This window comes from Canariomyces notabilis (assembly GCF_033297395.1).
Source record: "Canariomyces notabilis strain CBS 508.74 unplaced genomic scaffold N656scaffold_18, whole genome shotgun sequence".
NCBI classification, from domain to species: Eukaryota; Fungi; Ascomycota; class Sordariomycetes; order Sordariales; family Chaetomiaceae; genus Canariomyces; species Canariomyces notabilis.
In genome coordinates, this window is record NW_027041840.1 from 80507 (window position 1) to 103435 (window position 22929).

General features: G+C 54.4%; 9 protein-coding genes across 9 annotated transcripts; 6 read left to right on the forward strand and 3 right to left on the reverse strand.

Moving 5' to 3' along the window:
• Nucleotides 1–481: 481 nt before the first annotated feature.
• Nucleotides 482–1381, forward strand: N656DRAFT_799755 (nucleoside diphosphate kinase; the record flags this gene model as incomplete). The annotated part of the gene is made up of 7 exons (XM_064817917.1): nucleotides 482–501; nucleotides 644–674; nucleotides 731–774; nucleotides 834–892; nucleotides 959–1003; nucleotides 1057–1122; nucleotides 1188–1381. The coding sequence occupies 7 exons, from the start codon at nucleotides 482–484 to the stop codon at nucleotides 1379–1381; spliced, it is 459 nt and encodes a 152-aa protein (XP_064668189.1).
• Nucleotides 1382–2085: 704 nt separating this feature from the next.
• On the reverse strand, nucleotides 2086–5115 carry N656DRAFT_756812 (INO80 chromatin remodeling complex Ies1-like protein). The gene is made up of 2 exons (XM_064813129.1): nucleotides 4211–5115; nucleotides 2086–4157 (listed from the first exon to the last, which is right to left on the reverse strand). Exons 1-2 carry the CDS (start codon nucleotides 4710–4712, stop codon nucleotides 2488–2490), a joined length of 2172 nt encoding a protein of 723 aa, XP_064668190.1. The 5' UTR covers nucleotides 4713–5115; the 3' UTR covers nucleotides 2086–2487.
• A 189-nt stretch (nucleotides 5116–5304) lies between these two features.
• On the forward strand, nucleotides 5305–7149 carry N656DRAFT_756813 (Clavaminate synthase-like protein). The gene is made up of 6 exons (XM_064813130.1): nucleotides 5305–5805; nucleotides 5865–5933; nucleotides 6005–6123; nucleotides 6209–6739; nucleotides 6803–6979; nucleotides 7041–7149. Exons 1-6 carry the CDS (start codon nucleotides 5641–5643, stop codon nucleotides 7081–7083), a joined length of 1104 nt encoding a protein of 367 aa, XP_064668191.1. The 5' UTR covers nucleotides 5305–5640; the 3' UTR covers nucleotides 7084–7149.
• Nucleotides 7150–7189: 40 nt separating this feature from the next.
• Nucleotides 7190–9063, reverse strand: N656DRAFT_781384 (tRNA methyltransferase complex GCD14 subunit). Its single transcript, XM_064815571.1, has one exon. The coding sequence runs from the start codon at nucleotides 8991–8993 to the stop codon at nucleotides 7443–7445; it is 1551 nt and encodes a 516-aa protein (XP_064668192.1). The 5' UTR covers nucleotides 8994–9063; the 3' UTR covers nucleotides 7190–7442.
• A 748-nt stretch (nucleotides 9064–9811) lies between these two features.
• On the forward strand, nucleotides 9812–13265 carry N656DRAFT_781385 (secretory pathway Sec39). Its single transcript, XM_064815572.1, has 3 exons — nucleotides 9812–11569; nucleotides 11615–11771; nucleotides 11821–13265. The coding sequence occupies exons 1-3, from the start codon at nucleotides 10048–10050 to the stop codon at nucleotides 12995–12997; spliced, it is 2856 nt and encodes a 951-aa protein (XP_064668193.1). The 5' UTR covers nucleotides 9812–10047; the 3' UTR covers nucleotides 12998–13265.
• A 534-nt stretch (nucleotides 13266–13799) lies between these two features.
• On the forward strand, nucleotides 13800–14284 carry N656DRAFT_790886 (uncharacterized protein; the record flags this gene model as incomplete). Its single annotated transcript, XM_064816920.1, has 3 exons — nucleotides 13800–13827; nucleotides 13913–14052; nucleotides 14138–14284. 3 exons carry the CDS (start codon nucleotides 13800–13802, stop codon nucleotides 14282–14284), a joined length of 315 nt encoding a protein of 104 aa, XP_064668194.1.
• A 446-nt stretch (nucleotides 14285–14730) lies between these two features.
• On the forward strand, nucleotides 14731–16736 carry N656DRAFT_799761 (uncharacterized protein; the record flags this gene model as incomplete). Its single annotated transcript, XM_064817918.1, has 3 exons — nucleotides 14731–14953; nucleotides 15015–15360; nucleotides 15416–16736. The coding sequence occupies 3 exons, from the start codon at nucleotides 14731–14733 to the stop codon at nucleotides 16734–16736; spliced, it is 1890 nt and encodes a 629-aa protein (XP_064668195.1).
• Nucleotides 16737–16946: 210 nt separating this feature from the next.
• Nucleotides 16947–18615, reverse strand: N656DRAFT_781388 (uncharacterized protein). Its single transcript, XM_064815573.1, has 3 exons — nucleotides 18325–18615; nucleotides 18144–18236; nucleotides 16947–18072 (listed from the first exon to the last, which is right to left on the reverse strand). Exons 1-3 carry the CDS (start codon nucleotides 18373–18375, stop codon nucleotides 17077–17079), a joined length of 1140 nt encoding a protein of 379 aa, XP_064668196.1. The 5' UTR covers nucleotides 18376–18615; the 3' UTR covers nucleotides 16947–17076.
• Nucleotides 18616–19630: 1015 nt separating this feature from the next.
• N656DRAFT_713220 (cysteine proteinase) lies at nucleotides 19631–22773 on the forward strand (the record flags this gene model as incomplete). Its single annotated transcript, XM_064811879.1, has 2 exons — nucleotides 19631–20703; nucleotides 20763–22773. 2 exons carry the CDS (start codon nucleotides 19631–19633, stop codon nucleotides 22771–22773), a joined length of 3084 nt encoding a protein of 1027 aa, XP_064668197.1.
• Nucleotides 22774–22929: the final 156 nt, after the last annotated feature.

Consider the following 22929-nt stretch of genomic DNA (forward strand, 5'->3'; position numbering starts at 1 on the left):
GTATAGACATAACTTGGCTTCATCCATGCTTTGAGTGGTATCTATTGCCAACGGACAGCCCCTTTATCACCCTCGACCGCCGGATCCACACAAAGACACCAGCTTGACGGCAGAAGTTGGCAACAACTGGCTTGAGTTACTGTTGACAAACGGGACTGCGACAAAGATGGAGGGAGGCTCGCCAAAGAGGGGTCTCAATGCTTCCGGGGCACCAGAGTGGCGGAACCACGGCCGGCGAGATCGAGCTCGGCGTCTAGCCTCTCAAGAATTACCAGTTGCCTCTGAGATGTATAGATACCTGACGCTGGGGCTCATCCTATGCATATTTGTATATTTTTTCGGCAGCCCCACTTCGAAGCTCTTCAGTGTTCCAGCACCGACCGCTACTCCGACACAAATTCCTCGTCCTCCCCTCTCCCCCCTTCTTCCAGAACATCATCCCAAGTTTGAACAACCCGTGGAAGTTCAATATCCCGTCAAAATGTCTACTGTCGAGAGGACGTGAGTCATTATAGTCTTCCTGTCTCCTTCTGTCTAGCTCTCTCCCTCTGCGCTTTGCACATTTTCTTCCCTTGATTACCCCGCCATGCTGGAATTACCCCGCCATCCGACTGCCAGCAAAACTGACTTGACTTCGGAACAGCTTCATTGCCATCAAGCCCGACGGCGTCCAGGTCTGTTGACCCGAGCTTGAAATGGCTTGCCCTTCCAAAGCTGACATCTTTCACAGCGCGGCCTCGTCGGTGCCATCATTGCCCGTTTCGAGGCTCGTGGGTAAGCAAACAGTCCGCGGTCCACCCCTCTCTGACAAACGTGCTAACCTTGCTTCACAGCTTCAAGCTGGTCGCCCTGAAGATGGTCACTCCCGGCAAGGCCCACCTCGAGAAGCACTGTGCGTTATACCTCCCAGGCATTTTCATTGAGATGTTCTAAAGCCCGGAGCTCTGACCGCCCACAGATGAGGACCTGAAGGAGAAGCCGTTCTTCCCCGGCCTGGTCAACTGTAGGCCGCCCAACCCCCCCTTCACGCCGAGTTTCTGCTCACATTTGCAATAGACATGAACAGCGGCCCCATTGTCGCGATGGTCTGGGAAGGCCTCGATGCCGTCAAGACCGGCCGCAGTAAGCCCCACTTATCTGCCCCTTATTATCGCTCAACACCATGCTAACATCGCCAACTCTGCCAGCCATGCTTGGTGCCACCAACCCTCTCGCCTCCGCTCCCGGAACCATCCGCGGTGACTACTGCATTCAGACCGGCCGCAACGTCTGCCACGGCTCCGACAGCGTCGAGAGCGCCAACAAGGAGATCGCTCTGTGGTTCAAGGACGAAGAACTCCTCAGCTGGAAGTCAGCTCAGGAGGCCTGGATCTATGAGTAGACGCATATAAAAGGCTCGGGGTAATGTTTGTATCCATTACCAAGTTTGATGGATACATAGCGTAGCACCTAGCAGCGCAAGAAAGCAATTATCAACTACTCTGGTTGCTCCTGCTAAATCTCCACATCGCAACGCAAAGCACCCTCAAGTACGGAGTATTACGTGTCCATACAAGGTGATTCCCAGCTCACTATTCAGTTATGAATGGCCGTTTCTACTTGGCCTCCCGCCGCTTCAGAGCGCTTTGCGAGATCTGTCATCTTGCTTGATAGCTGAGAAGAGTTGATTCGGTATATCCATGGAGTAGTTGTCTCCCGAGTCGAGGACAAGACGGTGCTAGGAGCCTGAGTGTCATTGGCCTTGAGCGGTGACGACAGGCAACCAGCAAATTACACAAGGATACTGTTGACATCCTCGTCCGGGCAACGCTCGCTCTCAATCTCTCACGAGGTCCGTGCAGTTCAGGGGATAAAGAAGGAGGTGCAGTATCCTACAAAACAACTTTCTCTCAACTTTTGCCTGACCCAAAGGGACATTATCACAAGGACCAGAACATCTGTCTACCCATGAATAGAACACACATCGACTGCTGCAACTGGACTGTAGCAGGCTGAAAGCGTGGGGATATTTCCTTTTGAATACCTTGCAAATTGACGGAAACGATCATGGAACGGAACACGGCACAGAACTGAACAGTACATGTAGGGAGAAGAAACAATCTCAAAATGCTGTTGCTGTACCTGTATAACTCAGCAGAGCTGAACTACAGAGAGGAGCTAACTTTAGCCCCTGAGCTAATCTTCGCCCGAAGCAGTAACTGGTCTTCATCTTCCCACGCCAGATGCCAACCGATCCCGTTTGGCCCAGCATATGAAGCTCATACGTCGGTATCGTACAGTACAACTAGAATTTCCCACCCGGGCTAGGGTTGCTCTCCGGTGCGTGAACAAAGGCCAGATAGGGATCCTGCCTGCCCAGCCTGTCCGCCTTGTCCATTCCTTAAATGAGGAAGTTTTGGAATGGGCAGTAGTCCCAACCGGAGGTAACGCAAGCGCTCATACAAGAATAACCTCTCGCCATCAACATGGGTGGGAGAGCATTCACGCTCAATCCGAGTCGGAATCTCCATCCATCCCAAGCAGCGTCTTATCCACATCATCCAGCTCATCTTCACCCTCGTCTCCGTCCCCATCCCCGTCTCCCAACCCAAGCAGCTCTTTGTCCACCTCGTCCAAATCATCCGCATCGTCCATGGGGGTATCCCCATTGGCATCGACGCCCCCAGTAGAACCCCGCACTCCATTGGACCCGCCTCCTCCAGTATGCTGGCCACGCTGGTGTCGCCCATATGGGTACCGTTGCTGCTGCTGCACGTCGGCCTCGTCCTCCGTCTCGGCGGGATCAATCATGCCGTCCTTGAGCCGGAACCTAATCTCAGCATAGCCATCCATATCATCCTCGTCACCGTGCTGGTCCGTGCCGTTGGCTGTCTCCTTTACACGCTTGATGGGAGCAATGACCCCGAGCTTGTCGGGACCATCGTAAGTCTCCCAGCGCAGGAGGCGGCGACTGGACCGCCGAAGGGCTGCAGCGAACGAGGAAAACTCCTCGCCGTAGTCGTCTGGCTCGTCTTTGAGCTGGCACAGGCCGCCGTAGCCCTTTTCACGGAGGCGTTTGGCATCGCCGTTAGCCGAAGGATGGGCGTGCTTGCCGTTGTGGCTGTTGTGCAAAGCGAAGATATCATCATCCTCGCTGTCCTCAAAGGGGTTGTCCATCTGACGGATGCGGTTCAGAGCACGGAAGATGGATCCGTCTATCCGTCGTTGCTTGCGGGAGCGATGGTGGCTCCGACGAAGACCCCGATCGAGTATGTACTCGACACGCTGCGAGCGGTTGCGCTCTACCGCCAGCTGATGTGCAGTTGGAGGCCGGGGTTTCCGAGGGGCAACACCGTCGACCGTCTTCTCAGCGGCGGGTGAGCCGTCAAAGACCTGGTACTTGAGGGAGTGTGGGCCCCGGCGGCCAGTGCTGCCAAAGATGCCGCTATGTCGTGCGCTTAGGGCGCGGGGAGGCGGAGTCGACCTGACACTATCGAGGTCGCTCTCGTTCTTGGACGGCCGGATTCGAGGTAGAATTCCGGTCGTCGGGCCAATCTCATCGCCAGCGGGATAACCGCGACCGCGAGCGCCCCGTTTGGTCTGGCTTTCGGCCATGAATTGCTGGTCGGCCTCGATGATCTTGGCACGCATCTTTTGCTTGGCGTAGCCGAAATCAATCTCCTCTTGAGGGTCAACGTTCTCCTCTGCTTCTTCCTCCTCATTCAAAAGCTCTAGGCGAGGGACACCCTGGTTGGCGACATCGACACCGTAATCCACGCCCGGGCCAAACGGGTTCTCTTCGCAGCCTTCCTCAGTAAAGTCGGATTCGAGATAGAACCACATGAGCCAGAGGAACGCGCGGGCTCGGCTCTTGCTGCTGTAGTTGGTCTTCATGATTAGATCGTGGAATTCTTGGCCAGGAGGGAAATGAAGTTCGGCGATCTTGTGCGCCGTCTGGCAGATGAGAAAAAGGAGATTGACGGGGTTGGTACGAGGTACCTCGCTCGCCTTGACCTCTTCGAGTGAGGTAGGTTCAGGGCGGTCCTCGGCACCTCCCTTGAGGATGGATTTCAGCCTGGGGGCATCTTGCAGCTGCTTATAGGCATGCGGGTCTTGACGGGCTTGGAGGGAAGGGATGGCGTGGTAGGTGCGGAGTTGGGCTCGCATCTCCGGGAAGACTGTGACGGGGTTGTCAGTAGTGCGTCGACAAGCCGAGACGGCTATGACGTACAATTAAGAGTGGTGTTCATGCGACCAATGTTAACCAAGAGGCAGACCATGGCCATGCCCTTCGCAGCATCGCGATCACTAAGCAGCTTATCTCGAAGGACCTTGCTGGTCTTGCTGCTCCTGGACATTGTGTCGATATAGAGGTCGGCGAAGCACTGCTTGCCCAGCTTGTCCTTCTCGTAGCTGTTGGTGAAGACCTTTTGCTCGTTGTCAAAGACGGCCTTGAGGAAGTCGTACTGAATGTCCTTGCGCCAGAGGGGCTCGCCGTCCTCCTTTTTGAGATGGCGAATCTTGCCAATAGTGCTACCGTTGGGGCCGTTTCCATCGTCCCGGCCGCGCTTCTTGCCACGAGGCTGCTTCTCGGAAGGGTCGGGAGTCGCCATGGTCATCTTGGTATCGTCGTCCTCAGTGACGGCCGTCATGAATGATTTTTCAATGTGGACAGGCGAACTGGGCGGTTCGATGTCGGACATGAGTGCCGCCGAGCTCGGTGTTGCAGCCATGATGGCCAAAAAACGCCCGGCGTCGGTGCTTTGACGGAAGGGACGAGGATTGGCGTTTTATGGTTTCGCGCTTTCGGCAGGGCGGCAGGTCATTGAGGGAGCACGACAAATGCGCGCGACAATGGTACTGTACAGTACATACAATTAAATCCTCGTCCTCCTCAAAGGCACACGGGATGGATGAATCAGAAAGAAAAAGAGCGAAAGTCGCCACCGAATTGATGTGATACCAGCAACCAGATTGGCGATGTTGGTAGTTTTAGCGGGTTATGGGTTTTGGGATGCGGGAGGCGCGGATGCCTGCCGCATTTTGGCTCACATAGACTACCGCCGAGGGCATCGCGTCCCAAAGCTTTTGCTCGTCTGGGCTCATTTGGCGATCGGGAATTGCAGGTGACGTGGGAGCGGGCCCAGTGTGCTCAGCCAGCATGAGTCCCGCAGCTGGGGGAAGCCACTGGCCGGATGTGTTTAGCCTGGAAAGTCATAATCAATCCTATCTAGGCTTTGCATCTAGAGAGGGGACCCATTGAAATTTTTTCCTCTTATGTGCATATCTTTATCAGCACATACGAATACGAACCAAGTACGGATACTACTCCATACTCCGTAGATTCCCCCGTGTTATTGTGTTATCAGTGTCAGGGGCTATCATGTCGGATGCCTCGTGGCTCTTCTGTCTACTTAGACATGTGTTTGCAAACGGAGCAGTGTTCCACTAGTTTCTTGGTCTATTTGATACCCGAATTCGGCCGAACTTTGAAGCTGCTCCTGCCGTCGTACAAGTACCGCGTGCAGACAGGAGTTGGCAGGCTTATCAGCCTAGATACCTTAGGTACCTAGGCTCTCAAGATATCAAGTGAGCGACCAGTTCAGGTTTGAACTCTTGAATTCTGGTCACTTCCTACGCCGCTTTCCATAGTCCAAAGAAATGGCAAAAATCGCGAGCATTCCCGTCATTGACATATCCGGAGAGGGCGACCAGACTCAGGTGGCCAAGGATCTGGTGGAAGCAGCAATTGAGCATGGCTTCATTTACATCAAGAACCTGGGCAAAGACATACCAGTCGAAGCAATAGAAGGGGCGTTTGAAATGGTATTTAGGACCTGTTCTTCTGCATGGAAAGAGGCTTCTCACAAGCAACTTGATACTAGTCCAAGAAGCTGTTCAACGCTCCGCTGAGTGAGAAGCGAGCATGCACCATCCGACACAACAACCGAGGAGTGAGTCAAGCTTGCCCATTCTTTTACATAGCTGCCTCCCAGAGATAACTTAACTAAATTCCTGGTCTCAGTGGTCAGCCATGCAATATGAGACGCTCGATCCCGGGAACCAGCGTGTAAGTCATCCCTTACTCCTTCTTATTACTGTAGTGTCCCTTACCGACAATCCCCAGACTGGTGACCTGAAGGAGTAAGCCATATCTCACATCCATACCCGCGAGCTTAAGATCTTCAATCCCAAACCCTCACTGACATCCCGCTCACCCACCCGCCAGAGCCTTCAACTTCGGCCCCTTCATCAACTCCAAAGCCCAACAACCCCTCCCACCGACCCTCACGGGGGAAGACGAGGCCGCCATCGGCGCCTTCAGGGACCTCTGCGAGAAGCTCTGCCTCAAGCTCACAACGCTGCTTGGGCTGGGGCTCGAGGTTGACCCGCCCGACTTCTTCACCAGCGCGCACCTGACCTCACCGGACCGGCCTTCGGGCACCATCCTGCGGTTCCTGTATTACCCGCCGCACGAGCAGCTGCCCGCGCGTGAGGCGGTGGACCGCGCCGCCGACGTGCGCGCCGGCGCCCACTCCGACTACGGATCCATGACCCTGCTGTTCCGCCTCCGGGGCCAGGCCGGGCTGGAGATACTCGGCCGCGACGGCAAATCCTGGTCGCCCGTCCCCGTGGTCCCGCCGGGCACCGAGGAGGATCCCGGGCCGCCGGTGCTGTTGAATATTGGGGACTTGTTGGCCTATTGGACGGGCGGGTTGTTGAGGAGTACTGTGCATAGGGTGGTCTTTGCGGGAGGACGGTCTAACGGGGAGGAGGGGAAGGGAGGTTTGAGTGGTGGTAGCGGTGGGGTGGAAGGGGAGAGTGACACGGAGCCGAGGTACTCGATTGCCTTCTTCTTCCACCCATGGGGCGGAGCGGAGTTGGGCGTTGTCCCAAGCCAAAGAGTCAGGGAGTTTGCTGAGCGGGGCGATGCCAAGGCGGAGGGGAATCCATACGCTGAGAGGAAAGTGCTGACGGCGGATGAGCATTTGCAGATGAGGTATGTCTCTTGATCTTGCGATTTACGATGGCCCTTTTGACTGCTGACTGACGGGTGACAGGCTGAGAGCGAGCTACGCGCAGCTTTACAAAGACAAGGCCTGATGGTGTGGCGATGCTGGATTAGCCAGCTAGCTGACCGTCAGTTATAGAGTTTCTTGCCAGTTAAGAGTCCGCGCATGCCGTTCCCAGATTCCACTACTAGGTTGCTTCACCTACGACTTGTTCGCGCAATCCTCTATACAGTCGAGTGTCGGGCTGAGTCGGCCTGGGCCATCGTATCACTAATTTCAGTGGCCAAGGGCTAATCCAAAGGCCAATGCCATTCTTCCAAATGGAATACTGAAGAACCCATTCACACCGTTTGGATACACGGGTATTCGGGCGGTTTTGGATCTATATTCAACCATGGGACATCCGGGAAAGGGCTTTCAAATGTCTTCTACTCAGCCGACCAACATGTCTCACCCAGACACCTCAGCCAGCTTTGCATCTCTCTCCTTTCTCCTTGCTTTCCTGTTACCCTTCTGCACTTGTTGCAACTGTTCCCGTCGCTCTTGTTTCCTAGCCGCCTTGTCTACAGTACCGATCACCTTTTGCTCCATGCCACATGGGTACATTGCCGCCGCCGCAGCTTCATCTTCCTCGGTCCACTCTCTAGGGAGAACAGCAAAGACCAAGTAGGACGTGTGCGACTTGATCTCGGGCTCGCCTCGTGTGATCAGACGACCTTCCATCCAAGGAGGCGTGCTAGATGATGACTGGTCTTCTGCGAAATTCACATCTCGCTTGGCCCCGAAGTCGTCCTTTTTTGCGGGCTGGTCTTCCTCCTCCTCCGAGTCTCTGTTGTCATCAGCCCGCCGTGGTTGCCCCGCGTGCTCACGGAAACGCGATTCAATTTCAGCTAGCCTCGCGATTGCCTCCTCAACGTCTCGCGGTGAGTTGTTGACACCGCGGTCAGACGACAGGTTGAGGCCGATGCGCTCCCGTGACACATGCAGCTTCCTGTTGCTAACTTCAACCATATCAATGTCGACCCACCCCAGGCGTCGCATGGCTGACACTGTCCTGGTGACCTGCTCAATGCAGGGGGAGAAGGTGCAGATGTAGACGCTCTTCTGGGGGTTTAATGGCGACACCCAGCCAGCCTCAGTGGTAGGGTCGCTTGTGTCTCGCGAGGTTTGGGGCTTTCGCCGAGAAAGGTGAGGGAGGGCTTCCCAGGGCGCGGGTAGGTCAAGGAACACAGCGTCGGCTTCGGGGCTCTTCCCGTCCACCAAGAAGCCCCCATTGTAGACGTCCCTGTGCGTCAGCTGCACGATACCTTCCAACCCATGATCCGCAATCTCCTGCTTCATCTTGTGGTACCGCTGCTCGTGGAACTCAAAGCTAAAGACTTTGCCCTTCGGCTGCCCGTCGGTTGGGTACCCGTTGTAGACAGCTCGTACTGATGCATGGGTGAAACTCCCGCTGCCGGCGCCCGCCTCGATGAGTACCGAGCCCGGCCGGGCACGTATCCTGTGCAGGATATAGCTGTAATCAGGGGTGTAAACCACTTGGGTGCGATGCGGCAAGCTTGTAGTCCAAAGTTCCGGCGTCGGTGGGAGAATGTGGATGAAGCCGCTCGAGTCTGCCACAGCCTGCTTGACTGCAACGACGCTATCTCCGTTGGCTGCCCCGGCCAAATCCTCGGGCTCTCTGCCACTTGCCCCGGTCCCCTCACGCCCTGGGTCATCGGTCATCTCACGCTTCCTCTTTCGGCCCCTCGAGCCCGTATCAACCTTGGAGGCACGGATTTGAGAGCCCCATGGGACACCCAACATAGTCGAGTGGGGGAAAGACCCAAAACGTGTGTTAACAACGGCACCCTCGGCGTAGCCATCATGTTCACCGGACGGCACTTGCAGGTAGACGGGCAGGAGGTTGTCGCGTGAGAGTTGAAGGATTGCGAGAGAATTGGGTTTTGTGCAAGGCCCAGGGTCGAGGAATGGGGATATCTTGTCTTTTGTTGCTGCCATAGTTTATGGAGGGATATGCAAAGTACTCGATATTTGATAGGTGTGACCTACACAAGCCAGGAAAATTGTGAGCCCATGAAGGATGTGGGGGCACTGGGGGAGCCAGGGCTGCCAGGCTGCCAGAGCTTCCAGTGGTGGGGCACAGTTTTTCCGTATTTTACGTTAGTATTCCATAAGTAGCGTATTGTAATCACGTAATTCAGCGTACGCTGCATATCATAATGCACCGGGCTCCATAAAACAACAGCTTGGCTCTGATGTCAGGAGCCATTCTATTAAGTAGTATGTATGTATCTGGCTATGAAGAATGGCTTACGTACGACTTCGGTAGACCACTTATGTATTGAATTCTGTTGTGTGGGAACTCATCCCTTGTTGAGCTCCGGAGCGACGAGGTGAAAGACAACCGGTGGAGCAGGCCAGGGTGCCGTACCCGTTCGGACACTCCGCCATTCATAGGTACATCCGTTACGGCCGCCTTCAAGTATCGACGCCTCGTTTCTACACTGTATAGTACCTTAGTTCTGGTCTTATGCCAGCTCATGAGTCTAGCGGCTAACTTATAGCCCAGCCTACTTGATGCGATATTCTCGGATTGCGAGACGAGCAAGGCCCAGATTCGCTCAACCACAAAGCACCGTTGACCTGCCCTGGATGAAGTAGTAAGTATGGATGACGTTGCCTTCAGCTGTCCAATGAAATACATAGGTACCGGTACCTACACAGCAAAGCTTCATTACCCGTTACAAATTGCATATTGTAAGGATACCTTTCGGAGGTAGTTACTGTGTTATTACCAATTGCCCGAGCTGCTTGAACCGACAATGCGGGCCCGTTGCACCGTTGCAGGACCGTTAGACCACTCGGCTTTGCTTGGCATGACCCACCCTGCACCGAAGGTGACAACCTGGAATGATTCCAACTCCCCTGCTGGAGACTTGGCCGCATCGCTACACAGTACAGCAGCATCAACAACCCGCCATGAATGAGGCAAGTCGCGTGTCGAGTTCTCGGTAACACCGCACCATTATCTTACCGGGGAGATCTCGCGACAATGGTACTGGTACTTTCACCGGCCAAGCTCGTGCTGCTGGCCGTCCACTTCGCTGCCCAAGCCGACGTCGCCAGCTTGGCTGCCCTCGCTGCTCACCATGCTACAATCCTTCGGAAGGACCTGCTGCTGCGCATCCTTCTCACGTACCTGCCCGAGACGCTTCCGTCCGCTCAGTACGTGGGCTTTATCCAACGTCTTGAAAGCGGCACTTTCCCGGACACGGCCAGCCACGATGTCGACTGCTCGGTCGTCGAGAGCATCCCCGAAGAAGAAGCTGCAAGAAAAGTCAGGAAGCTTCGACTGCTATCTCTTGCGCTTAACGAAGCAGCTGGAGAGTCAATAGAAGATGTCGTTACTGCGTTTTTACTGCGTCGGTCATACAAGGTTGACGAGGAGGCAGGGCTGCTCGACGAACTGCCCGGCCTGCTCATGCCGTTTCTGGACCATTCGCCGTGCATTCGGACCATGCTAGTTTCAACATTACTACCACTCCTGAGGCGGAACTGCGAATACTACCCCCAAAACCCCGTTGCGTACACACTCCAAGGGTTTCAGCAGCTGCCGGACCGTGTAGCCGTCAACCTCCTGCTGTCACAGACTGGAATTGGCGAGGGCGGCCTTTCGCTCGTTGGAAGGGATTTGAAGGGCCTAATCGGACCGTGGCTGCTTGACGAGAGGAGGTGGAATCGCGAGAAACATAGTCCAGGCTCGACAGAAGACCCAACGCCAGGTAATGAAAACGAGAAAGATGACGGTGTCTGCCCTGGATGGGACGAGCTCCTTCGATGGCTCACAACGCAAGCGTGGCGAAATTGGCGGGTGGCTGTAAATGCAATCCAGCAGTGGAATGGCCCGACAGATGTCGACCTTGGCGGCTGTGGAGTTATGGAGCTCAGTGACAGTCAACGGGACCATCTCGAGCAGAGCTATGCAAGGGCGGCACTGGCATGCGCATATCTCCTCCCAGAGGCGTCTCTTGAAGCTCTTGATGGGGCGTATAGCATCATTGCAAAAGTCTCCAATATGAAGGGTCTAGAACCCCTATCCCCGCTGGCCTCAGCTCTCGCTCTCCTACCACCTCTCACCGAGCAGATCTCAGAAGACATTGCGTCGGTTAGAAATGCGAACTATATGCGAAGCGACCTTATTAGCACTTCTAATGTTCTGACAACACCGACGAATACATCAACGACGTTCCTGCAAGCCCTTATCCTGAGCGCCCACATACTTACCAAAGCAGGCTGTCCCTGCACCGTGCGCAGAGCCGGAGAGCTGGCGATGCTAAAGGATGAGCGAGAACAAACGGCCGAGGTAACGAAGCTGATCCATGCTCTCAGTAACAACGGGCCCAAGACCGAGGACAAATTCTGGATCAAAGCGAGGAACGAAATCCTGTGGCTGAGCGATTGGGGGGGAGAAGATAGTTGGGCTCAGGCAGATGCCGCACCCCAGGGCATCTTCAGCCAGGTGGAGCGAGACTTCTTGGAGGGCGAGATATTGAAGGCATTGCTTGCCAATACACGTAGGTTCAACTGCTAGTGCTTATGCTAGTCGCTGACGACACCAGGATACACGCTCGCACGGTCCATATACGAAGACGCCGCAGATCGCCCTTTGGACAAGGATGTGTTGCAAGAAATCGTTTACGCTACGGCCATGACCGCCTACGACAACGCCTCGAACCCCAATCGCACGCGCGGCGGTGTCAAGAGGTGCGATGACATGTAAGTCGTTTGGCCATATGCTTCGACTGCTTCCACTCATGATTACCAGAATAAAAGCGTTCCCCAAGACCATCGAAAAGACAAGTCCTGTCGCGAAGCGGATTGAAGCTCTTCTTCAAGCCACCCATGCCTTGAGTGACTACCGCCTTGTGCTTAAGCAAGGCGAGCCATTTACGCCCGTCGTGCTGCGAGTACACACAGACCCGATCTCCATCATTGGGAAGGTACTCGGGCAGAACCCTAAGAGTTACACGCAGATTCAGACTCTCCTTGACATTGGAGCTCGCATGGTAGCAGCCGGCCTCACGCTGCCAGCTCGCGACAAGATTCCTTACCACAGTCCCATACCCCCGGAAGAAGAAGCTACTCAGCGCTCCGCCGCCGAAAGACGCATCACAGCCATGTGCATCGATGCTGCCTTGACAGAAGATGATTTTGAGACGGCCTACTCGTATGTCGTCAATCGCCTCTCTCCACTCAGCGCTACCCCCTTGCCGGCCACAGACGATTACTCGTGGAAAGCCGCCTTGCAAGCAGGCAAATACCGGCGTACCGCGCGTACTCTGCGCCCCACGCACGTGGGCACAGGCAGTGCCAACCCAGACGTTCGCCATCTTGAACAACGCATAGAATGCCTTGCCACAGCGCTGCGCATTGCTCCGTCCCCGACTCTGCAGGAGATAATAAACGCTTTTCGCCGTGCCGAAGAGGAGTTGGATGCCGCTCTGCTGGCTGAGCAGCAGCAGGAGGAGGAGTGGGATACGAGGGGCGATAGCATGCGCAGCAGTGGTGGTGTTGGTGGTATGCCAGGGGCGTTTGGTACAAGTAAACAGTCCTCAAGTCTGTCAGCTAGTACCGCCTCATCATCGCCATTACCATCATCCCGGCGGCAGAAGGCGGCGCCAGCCGAAGAAGCACCCATGTCATTATTTGATCTTAGCAGAGCTAGCGTGCTGTCAGCGCAACGCAACTTTTCTGCCCTGTCAGGCTTGCAGAGGACGGCTGGGTTTGGTGGACGGCTTAGCGGAGGGGATGGAAGCGGTAGCGCAAGGAGTAGTCTTGAGCAGCAACCGCAGTCACCGACATCGGCAAGCGGAGGGGAGGACACGAACAAACGAGTGCGCAAGAGGGACCAGTTGAGGGAGGCGGCCATGGGTACACTTGTTTCAGGGGTTGGCTGGCTCGTCGGAGCGCCGCCCCCTACGCATACGGCGGGAAGAGAATAAATGGATGCAAATTCGTGGTCTCGTTTGGACCATCATCCCGCTTCCCGCGTTCCTCATCTCTAACAACGGGGCAGGATCACCTGAAGGACTCTTGTAAAACCTTCGTACTTCGTAGTGACTCTTGGAGTATCCCTGACGGCGGTTTCACAAGTCGTGAGAGAAGTACGGTACCACGTCATCTGAAGAGAAGCTTGTAATTGTACCTATCCCATCCTCAACATGAACGCAGGCTGTCAAGGGAAGAAGGGGCTATCAAGCATCAAGCAATTGAGTTCAATTAATGATGAGCTCCCTCATGATGCACAGAAAGTTGTCCTCTTTGTCAGGTCGTGACATCTGAAGTACAGTTCACTCCTTGTTTGTTTGTTAGCGCAGGACTCTCCACAGGGGTTCTAGTCTAGGAATTAGAGAAATGCTTCTCAGCAGCCAAAATGATTGATCCAATGCGAGAAAAAAGAGGACCTAGCATTACTAAAAGAGACTATTTCTTTCAGAGCCTTTTTTCCGTAGAGAAATTGGCCGTTTTGATGTTGGAATTGAAATCTTAGAGCTGACCCAGGTCTCGAAGTCAGGCGCTAACGAACAAACAAGGGGGGGACTGTACCTGTGTTTGTTTGTGCGAGACGATGATTGGCGCATTCAAGGCTGGATGTGGCTTGATATCATGGCAAGGTGTGGCGCAGATGCAGATACCGAGCTCCAATTCAGGTCCGTGCGCCACCTTGATCATCAACGACAATTCAAACCGCTTCCTCCAGCAGCTCGCTTGCTCCTCCACGCTTAGGCATCTGCGCTGCCCAGTATGGCGTCCGGATACGGCTTGAACGGAGGTAAGTGAAGTTGCGACAGCCAATTGCCTCGAATCCGGCGACACACTCGCATCAATGTGCCGTTTCGCTGACTCGCTTGATCCAGGCCCGTCCCGATGCTTCCCCTTCTGGCAGGAGCTGCTTTCGTGCTACGTTGTCAATGGCTCCGACGATGACGAGTCGGGCAAGAAGAAGTGTGTCCCCGCCATGGAGGACTACTACGAATGCCTACATCACAGAAAAGAGGTCCGCACCCCGTGTCAAGTCGTCTCGTCCCAGGCGGGCGCAATGCAGCAAGCAGCCTCTAATACTGATTCCGATGGAACCGCAGGCTGCGAGAGTCAAGATGCTTCAAGCCGCCTACAGAAAAGCCGAGGCCGCGAAGATCCATGAGAACCCCCCTACAGCTGGCCAAATACGAAATCTCGGGTTGTTAAATAAGGAGGAAGACACAAAGAAGGTACTGGGTGCGAGCTAGACCGGGGGCTGGCAAGTCAAGGCTGCGGCCTTGTGTATATATGGTTACTTTCTGGCCGTCACATGGAATCGACTGGATGGTGAAAGGTTTGGGCAAGCATCGCTGGTCCGCTTTCTGTGCCTTTGGACTGCGGACCCTGTGTGTTCGCTCGCAGCGGACCTACTTGACAACGGTCCTGCGAGTGTCGTTAACAGAAAACAGCACCTTCACGCCGCCGAGAAACCAAAATGACTCGTACCACATCCAGCCGCCTCTGAATCAAAAGCCCTCTCTTTGCCTTCCAGGTCCAATTCTGCAGGCGTTACCGAGCTCCGTTCCTAGCACCCACCTGATTCAGCGACTACCTCCAGCTCTTCTTCTCCATCATTGGCGCTGCTCCCAGGAAGCGCGATAACTATCTTGCTTGAAGTCGCCTTCAACTTGTCGCTTGAGCTAATCAACCCAAAATGCCTTGCCTTCGCGGCATCGAGGTGTCGCTAAGCACGAATCCGGGTGATGAGCAGATCCCCGAATATCCACATCCAGAAGGCACATCGGCTCGAATACTTGGTGTTTCTGACGATGATCAAGTCGCTCTGTTCGGTTCCAGCGTTCGGTCGTGCACGGAAAGCCCGGTTGCTCGCCGCAAAGCCGGCCCAATTGTTTCGGTTTATATTCCATCGATCCCAGGTTAGCTTCCTACGGCAGGGTCAACGACTCTGGAGTAAGTAATTCTTATTAACAGTTCCAGGCACTGCGTTTGCCATCAACTACGCTGTCAATACCGCGCCGCCTGCCCCTTGTAAGTATGTCTTTTTCCGGCTTTACATAAATTCGCGACCTATCGCCGCTTGGGGAATCGATCCGGACGTCCAGTCAAGCGGCAGTGTTGTCAAGTCTCTATGGGCACCCTGTGCACGCTACGATGGCCATGTGGGATTCGAAGCGCGCAACTTCGTCTTTCTACCTGGCCAAGAGCGCAAATCTGTCGCCGAGGATGGTGGCCTCATCGAGGTACAGGCCTTTCGTGCCAGAGAGAGACGGGCTCGGGCGCCGAGAGTGGAAGAGTTTCGATTGCAAGAAAGCTATGGCATTGCGTAGGTTCGCTCCATCAGGGTCCTCGTCGACTGTTTGTGCTGACTAGATCCTCAGCGCTCCAAGTATCGGGCTCGTGGAGCAACCACAGGACGCTTGCTTTTACGACTGGCATCTTATCGACGCAAAGGACGAGCCTTTTGCATCGTTTAGGATCCATTACCGATCCTGGGAGAATCTCAACCAACTGAACCTCATCCCTGCAACTGAGCTTGAACTTCTGCATGAAGCTTCCCCGAAGGCGCTCAAGAGCATGGTCAAGATCGATATCGATAACGGCTCTGATGGCTTACATGAGACTTCGTTTGAAGGGCAGTCGTTCCTATTGGAGGATTCGGACGATGCTTCGATCCAGGAACTTACGCCCAAACCTAATGAGATCCAAGTTGGGAAAGTATTAGAAAACTCGGACGATGCTTCGATCCAGGAACTTACACCCCAACCCCATGAGATCCAATTTGGAAAAGTGTTGGAAGACTCGGACGATGATTCAATCCAGGAACTTAGACTCCCAACCCATGAGATAGACGTTGGAAAACACCAAGTGTTCCATACCTTCATATCTCCGCCAGAGTTTCTGGTTCCAGCCGGCTCATACAACCCGGTTATCCCTCAGCCAAGCAAAACGCTACGCGACGGGGCTCACGTTCTCTATCCGCAACGTCCGTTGCCAAGGTATCCTATAGAAGGGACTATCGGCGCCTGGAGACGGGCTTCTGCTACATCTGTCGTATCCGCTACGCACACGATTGCCTCTTCTCTTCTCCAGCATATTGACGAAGGATCTGTCGACAACGAGGAAGTCGAGATTGGCGTCGCGCACCTTGTCAACCTTCCCCAGTCTAAATTTGCTCTAGATACTACCCCGGTTAAAGAGACCAAATCGGCATGTCTGGGAGATTATTCGTTTTCTGACTACGAAAACTCACCGAGATCGACAAACGGCTCGCCTTCAGCAAAGAAGATGCCCTCTCCGAGTTCCTACCTGCCTACAACCGGAAGCGGCTTGGAGCGCGGCCTTGCGCTCTTCGCCACGCCACAGCGACCCTCACCGGCCAATGCCGTGGCTTCTACGCGATCTCTGCTAGCCAATTTCCACTCAGAGTTTGATCTTTCCCGAATGGAGATGATGGTGCGGCCCAAGCCGGTGAGCCCCTGTCGCTCACCAACTCGAAGAAGAGCCGCCAAGATTGCCGCTCGCCTCGGTCGCACTTCGCCTCAAAAGAACAAATCCGGCGGCAGATCTTTTCTATCAGGCCTTCAGAAACTCAGTGGATTGCCACGGAAATCAGCGGCGAAGGTGTCTAAGCGCGAGTTGCCCGAACCGCCGGCAAAAGTTGGTGACTTGGCCCAGTCCAAGACTCCAAAGGGGATCTGATATGTTCTGTCTGATTCAAATTCGATTGCTTACGCTTGATGTGGATGGTGACCGTCCCCTGGCTGCACCCGGTTCCTCGAGGTCCTGCTGGGTGTAACCTCGATTCGCAGCTTCGGTCCTGTACATTATGGAGACGATGTATGATATGGATTTGTAGGCTATGGCAGGATGTCAGTGTTGGTAGCAGTTACATCACCATGGAAAACGCTGTTTCTTGTCAGCTTCCGGTCCATAATGTCTAGTTCGGTGATACCGCCGGTACATCACTTTCGCATGATAACAACCAGGCACTGCCGTTGTACTCGTGTAAGGAACCCGCTCTACGGACCTACCTACCTACCTACCACCACTTCTCAAACAGTACCCTATTCTTGTCCATCCCGAATCCCTCTGGCGACACCAGTGCCTGCACGAACTCGTCTGTCATTGTGGGCACCCCACATATGTAGACCACCGAGCCCTCCTTATCGTCGCCGATGGCCTCCTCCACATCGCGAACCGTCATCCGCCGCCTCAGAAACGGCACCTCAATGCGGCCGTGATCACACTTCAACACACCTCCATCCCGCCCCCGTTCCCCGCTATCTCGCTCGACCGCAGAAGCGCCACTACCATCATTCCCGCTGGTGAGGAACAGCCTTACCCCTCCCCTGACCAGGCCTCCTTCTCCTCCTCTCTCATCACCACGGGAACGGGGGAAAATGCGGGCAATTCGTTCCAGGAATAATATCCCCCCTTCGCCGTGGTCATTATCATCCTTATCGCCATTACCACGCCGCCCGCCGCTTTCTCCTCCGTTCTCCTGTTGTTCAGGGGACAACAACCGGGGCCGTCTTACGCCGTACAACAGCCGCACTTCCTCAAGGCCCGTGCCCGTCAAGGCGTGCTGCTGCTCACCAATGAAGCTCAGCATGCTCATGAGCGGGTTGATGCCCATGCCGCTCGCGACAAGCACGACTTTGCGCAGGGGCAGGGGGGAAGCATGGATCTCTCCGCTGCTGCCCTGAGGTACTGTGATACTACTACTATCAATGGAATTGGGAATAGAGGTAGCAGGGGAAGAATGGAGATGGAGATGGGGAGGTGGAAAGACAAAACTGCCCCCTATGCGGACCTTCACCTCCGTGTGCAGGATCTGAGCTGGCGGTTGGAACATGTATGCCGCTGGCGGGTTCTCGGGCGAGGACTGGATTGCTAGTTCTATGTATGGGGGCGTGGAGTATGACGATGGTGAAGGGAGGGACCAGGAGGGCGACGAGGTAATAGTGAAACCGCCTGGTTTGGTGATGCCGGAGCTGGGAGGGGGGTATAGATCTACCCACTGGCCTGCGAGGAACTGGGCGGGAGGTTAGGATGGGATCAAAGTCATGTTGAGATGTCCGGGAGGATCAGGGGAGGTATGCTTACTGTGATGCTGTCATTTTGGTGAATCTGGAGGCGGAAAAGACGGATGGTGGGGGTTACTTGGGTAATGTGGGATATTGTGAGGGTGTGCAGCGACTAAGGTGCAGATCACAGAGGTGAGTTACTGTTCTAAACGATCTTTCAATGAGATATTGTGAGGTTACAAAGATGAAGAGATGCATACCGGATCCCGGGGTTCGTTTGCCGTGCGTTCTATGTGGCTTTCTTTGCTCATTTTGCTGCTGTCGGGTCGCTTTGCATTGAATTCGGTGATGTAGGTTTCGGATAATTCAAACACAGCAGAATGGTAGAAGTTTCAGTCTTGGTTATCCAGTTGCTCTTGGGTGTTGAGCAGCATTGATCTGGACAAGCTTGTCACTCCAGAATGAAAGCCCGTTTGCATGTAGCGCCAGTCACTTCATTCTTGAAAGACTTGTACTTTACTAATTATGAAGAAACATCATTTTTCAAGTTTTCAACTGCGTCTAGTTAACACTAGTTCATAGTAACTCAGATGCATGATTATTTGGAGCCTTTCTCTGCCCATGTGATGAAGGTAGCAGAGCTCTGCGGACATGTTAGGGGTTGGGAATTGTACTGTATTGTCTGTATGTAAATACTACATACAAATACACACCCTGTACCTTACGTTCCTTACAAACTACTCCGTATTTTTGGAGCATAAATGCTCGCTCGGGCAAGGCGCTGGGCTGCATACCGTCGCGGCAGGTGCCGTCACTGCCGTGCAATTGGGGCTCTTTGATTGCAGCCGCGTGACATCAAGTGAAGGAATATTCCGCTGTGATCAACCCAACATCAAACTGAGAAGAACTTATCAAGACCCGTACTCTGCAAACCGATGAAACAAGTGACAGCATTGTAGAACCAGAATCTGTATTTCTGGCGGTGCCTTCACACTGGACCAACCAAGGTATGCCCTGACCAAACGACGCCCTAAAACCGACCCACGAGACTGAATGGGCACCACTCGGCAGAGACCCACCCGATCCCTCTTTCCACAATCCAGATCAAAGAAAGTCGGCACCGTCGCGACCTGACCCGCCGCCTCTTCTGCAAAGCGATAGCACGTCCGCTTTTGCGCCAGCTTCTCAGAATGCGAAAACCTCGAAAAGGTTGGTTTTACGGAAAACTGAAGAAGAAAGAGGTATGAGCGGTCACCTGGGAAGGAAGGTCTGACAGTGCCGGCAGCGGGAGTTATCTCGATTTCCACAGAACACCACACTCGTTCCCGGAGTATGGGTACGAACCCCGCCTGCTGTCCTGACGACTTGCCCATCAGTCACTGACCAAATCACCTCCGAACCCCGTAAAACCAGTTCTGTGAAAGGGGCCGTCAGGATGAATTTTCTTAATAACGTGGGTAATATGCTTGTCAGTGTGATCTGCCTGCTACCTCCGCGAAAACTTAGAGCAACGGGACTGACATCAAGTAGAAGAAGGGTGTCGGGTCTTTCGGGTCCTTCAAACCCATGAATACCCTCAATTCGGATCCCGGCCAACCCAAACAGCCTCGACCCAGTCCCACGCTTGCGCCTGAGCCCAAGCGGCAGAAGCAGGGCGACATCCGATCTCGTCTTCATGGCCAAGTAGAGGATATTGTGGATACTGAACAAGATACACTGTCAAAGACTGAAAACCACGGAAGCCGCACGAGCCTTTCACACTCGGCCTCGCCTGGCGTGACCGAATATCAGACCGTGGAAGCATTCAGTGGACGGGAGCGTTCACATAGGCGTCGCCGCCAGTCTCCTGGACACCATCTTCACGCTGTATCACATGTTGCGAAGAGGCAGAGAACGCCCAGTGAGCCGATAGAGGACTTCGACGAGCTGGCGCAACCCAAGCCTACGGTTACCCTGAAACGACGTCGTTTATTGTCCAAGGACGTCGAAGCCGCTCGATCCAAACGATCAAAGTTCGGTGACGCTGCAGATGGCCTTATTCTCGGCATACACCCTCAGCGGCACCAGTACCCCGGGTGCTCGAACAAAGGGAAGGAGCGGAGAAACGGAGGTACGGATGAAGATGATGAGCTGGCACAGGATTCAAACGACCGGGCGCCCTCAGAAGCTAGCGATAATCTGCCGATCGTGAACCCCTCCCGGTGCGGTGCTCCTTCAGGTCTGTCCCAAAAAGGCGAGTTGAGTCAGACCAAGTGGGCAAAGGAGGATACCAGTTCTTCTACCTTCAGTGTCACTGTGAAAGCAGCTGTGTGCCAGCCAAATTTCCGCTACTTGTCCGAGGACCAAGGCCCTTGCTATCTGCGACAGCCGACAACTAGGTCTGAGCTCCGCGCCTTCACAGGTGACGGCGAATCTAAGTCCTACGACTGGCTCAAGATTTCGGAAAAGGTCAACACACTGGCCTATCACCCTAACAGCAACCTGATTAAGATTAGCCAGGCCATGGACCAGTCTTCATCCATAGGACCCATCGGGGGTGCGATGGTCATCAAGTTTCTCAATAATTCCGATGCGTCGTCAGTTGTTGATTGGGTCAGCAAAAACTTGAAGAACGTTGCTTTCCGGGAGGAAAGGGATAGGTATAGTATTTCCTGGCCGGCTAGGCTGCTTCGCGAGGAATTCTGACATTGCGTAATAGTAAGCTGCTCCAGGTCTACGACAATATGTCTCGGGACATAAATTTCGCCCGGGCACCAGTGAGGAGGCCGTCTCAAGGGTCATCAGCGCTTCCCCAACTAGCCATGACCAGTCCCCTCACAACAGGAGTTGAGCGGCGTGACTGCCCGTCTTCCAGCACCCGCACCCCTATTCGAAACCAGATGCAGATTTCTCTGCAGACCCCTTCACTCTCTCAGCCCAAGCCTTCCAACAGTCTTACAACCTCGGCGACACGCTCTTTAAGGAGTAACCCGGTTAGAGAGCAGACGCTAGACAGTGCAGCGTCTCGACCTTCGCGCTGGACGGAGAAGAACCCTAATTGGGAAAAGGAATGGAAGATGCCTCTGGTATTCCACCGCACGACCGTAGACAAGGAAGATATACCAAGACTCGACGAAGGTGAATGCCTGAATGACAACCTCATTGGATTTGGCCTCCGTTATCTGTTCGACCGATTTTTAATGAGGCATCCCGACTTGAACAAACGCGTGTACCTGCACAACTCATTCTTCTATGCCAAACTCAAGGCTGGCAGGAACGCAATCAACTACGAGGGTGTCAAGAGCTGGACAGCCAAGGTGGACCTCTTGGCTTATGATTACATTGTCGTCCCTGTCAATGAGCATTACCACTGGTGGGTAGCTATAATATGCAACCCAGGCAAGCTGGACCCAGATTTCCGGAAATCTCACCGCAAGACTGGGAGCCCCGAGGATGCTGGCAGAGCGGACACGGCTCAGCCGAATCAAGACCTATGCGAAGCGTCATCCGATGTGGAAATGACTGAGATGACCGAGTCCATGCAATCCCGAAATCATACCATGACGGACGGACGGCGAGATCCTGATTTGATCAGGTCTGACATCGTGGATTTAGAAGATCTAGCCTCTACTGGAACACCGCATGGCAGAAAGTCCGGTCCTATTGCGAGGAGACACAATCCCGAAGATCCCAGGATCATCACTCTCGACTCCATGGGCGTAAGCCATCCCCAGGCGGTCTCGCATCTCAAAAAGTATATCCTTGCAGAGTTCGAGCACAAACGCGGGAAGGTCTTTACCGAGATACCCCAGCTGCCAGGCATGAAAGCGGTCAACATCCCTCAGCAAAACAACTTCTGTGACTGCGGTGTTTATCTCCTTGGCTACATTCAAGAATTTGTCAGAGATCCTGACCGGTTCATCCAAGTTCTGCTCCAGAGAGAAGCTCCAGACTGGGATTTCAAGCCGGCTGTATTGCGAGAGCTCTGGCGGGATACAATAAAAGAGGAACGTGACAGATACCAGAAGACGCAAGAGTCCGAGCGCATCAAGCGTGAAGCCTCTGCTGGCAAACGCACGCCTACGGTGAAGGCAAAGCCAGAGACACATTCTTCTCGGGCGAATAGCGAGGCCTTCGACATATCCAGAGGCAAGCAGGGTCGCAAAACCGCGTGGTCCGAACGATCGGGCTCAGCAAAGATTGCAAGTTCCCCAACGGACGCCCAGGAATTTGGTGATTCAAGTGAAGCAGGGTCTGATCAGCACAAAGATACCAGGGATCACGTACCATCTTCCGCGCCGACGCTCGGTCAAGCTTCCCAACAACTAGCCTCTCAGCAAGACGCTCCGGACGAGGTTGTCCTGCTCTCTCCACGTAAGAATGGGGTCCTCCCATCAATCGAGGCTCCGGAGGTGGAGGAGCTCCCTGGGCGGCAAGACGAACCAGCCTTCATCGCCAAGCTCCCAACGTCACCACCACGCCCGTCAGATGACGGTCATATCGTAGAAGTCCCTCCGTCGACCTTCTACCGCTCTAATTCCGCGATATCCAGGAAAGTGTCAACGAGGCCCTCATTGACACCGTCCAGCGTACGACAGCATACCAGGGCGGTTAAGACCCAACCTGCCGCTCACACAGAGAGCCGCTTTGTTCTGGACGACGATGACATCCCCGTTGTGCAAAGGGCGGAGCTGGTTCGGCAATCTGACACGATTGATCTCACTGACTAACCTGCGGATGGTGGTGTCCTAACTGCGGGAGAGTTGCCCTGCCTCGCTGCCCTGTTTGGGGCTTCGTTGACAATCCCGCATTGCTCAGCGGGTCTTATCCTTTCTCCTCTTCACACTGGGATGTCTCCAATCTCATTACTTGATTCATCCTCTTCT

Excerpts from the sequence above, each read along its gene's own strand:
- N656DRAFT_756812 (XM_064813129.1), bottom strand. The coding sequence starts at position 4,712 with ATGGCTGCAACACCGAGCTCGGCGGCACTCATGTCCGACATCGAACCG. Across the intron at positions 4,158-4,210 it reads CATGAACACCACTCTTAATT|TCTTCCCGGAGATGCGAGCC; the intron begins GTACGTCATAGC and ends ACCCCGTCACAG.
- N656DRAFT_756813 (XM_064813130.1), top strand. The coding sequence starts at position 5,641 with ATGGCAAAAATCGCGAGCATTCCCGTCATTGACATATCCGGAGAGGGC. Across the intron at positions 5,806-5,864 it reads TAGAAGGGGCGTTTGAAATG|TCCAAGAAGCTGTTCAACGC; the intron begins GTATTTAGGACC and ends ACTTGATACTAG. Across the intron at positions 6,124-6,208 it reads CAGACTGGTGACCTGAAGGA|AGCCTTCAACTTCGGCCCCT; the intron begins GTAAGCCATATC and ends CCCACCCGCCAG.
- N656DRAFT_781384 (XM_064815571.1), bottom strand. The coding sequence starts at position 8,993 with ATGGCAGCAACAAAAGACAAGATATCCCCATTCCTCGACCCTGGGCCT.
- N656DRAFT_781385 (XM_064815572.1), top strand. The coding sequence starts at position 10,048 with ATGGTACTGGTACTTTCACCGGCCAAGCTCGTGCTGCTGGCCGTCCAC. Across the intron at positions 11,570-11,614 it reads GGCATTGCTTGCCAATACAC|GATACACGCTCGCACGGTCC; the intron begins GTAGGTTCAACT and ends TGACGACACCAG. Across the intron at positions 11,772-11,820 it reads GTCAAGAGGTGCGATGACAT|AATAAAAGCGTTCCCCAAGA; the intron begins GTAAGTCGTTTG and ends CATGATTACCAG.
- N656DRAFT_781388 (XM_064815573.1), bottom strand. The coding sequence starts at position 18,375 with ATGAGCAAAGAAAGCCACATAGAACGCACGGCAAACGAACCCCGGGAT. Across the intron at positions 18,237-18,324 it reads CAAACGAACCCCGGGATCCG|TCGCTGCACACCCTCACAAT; the intron begins GTATGCATCTCT and ends TCTGCACCTTAG. Across the intron at positions 18,073-18,143 it reads ACCAAAATGACAGCATCACA|TTCCTCGCAGGCCAGTGGGT; the intron begins GTAAGCATACCT and ends CCTCCCGCCCAG.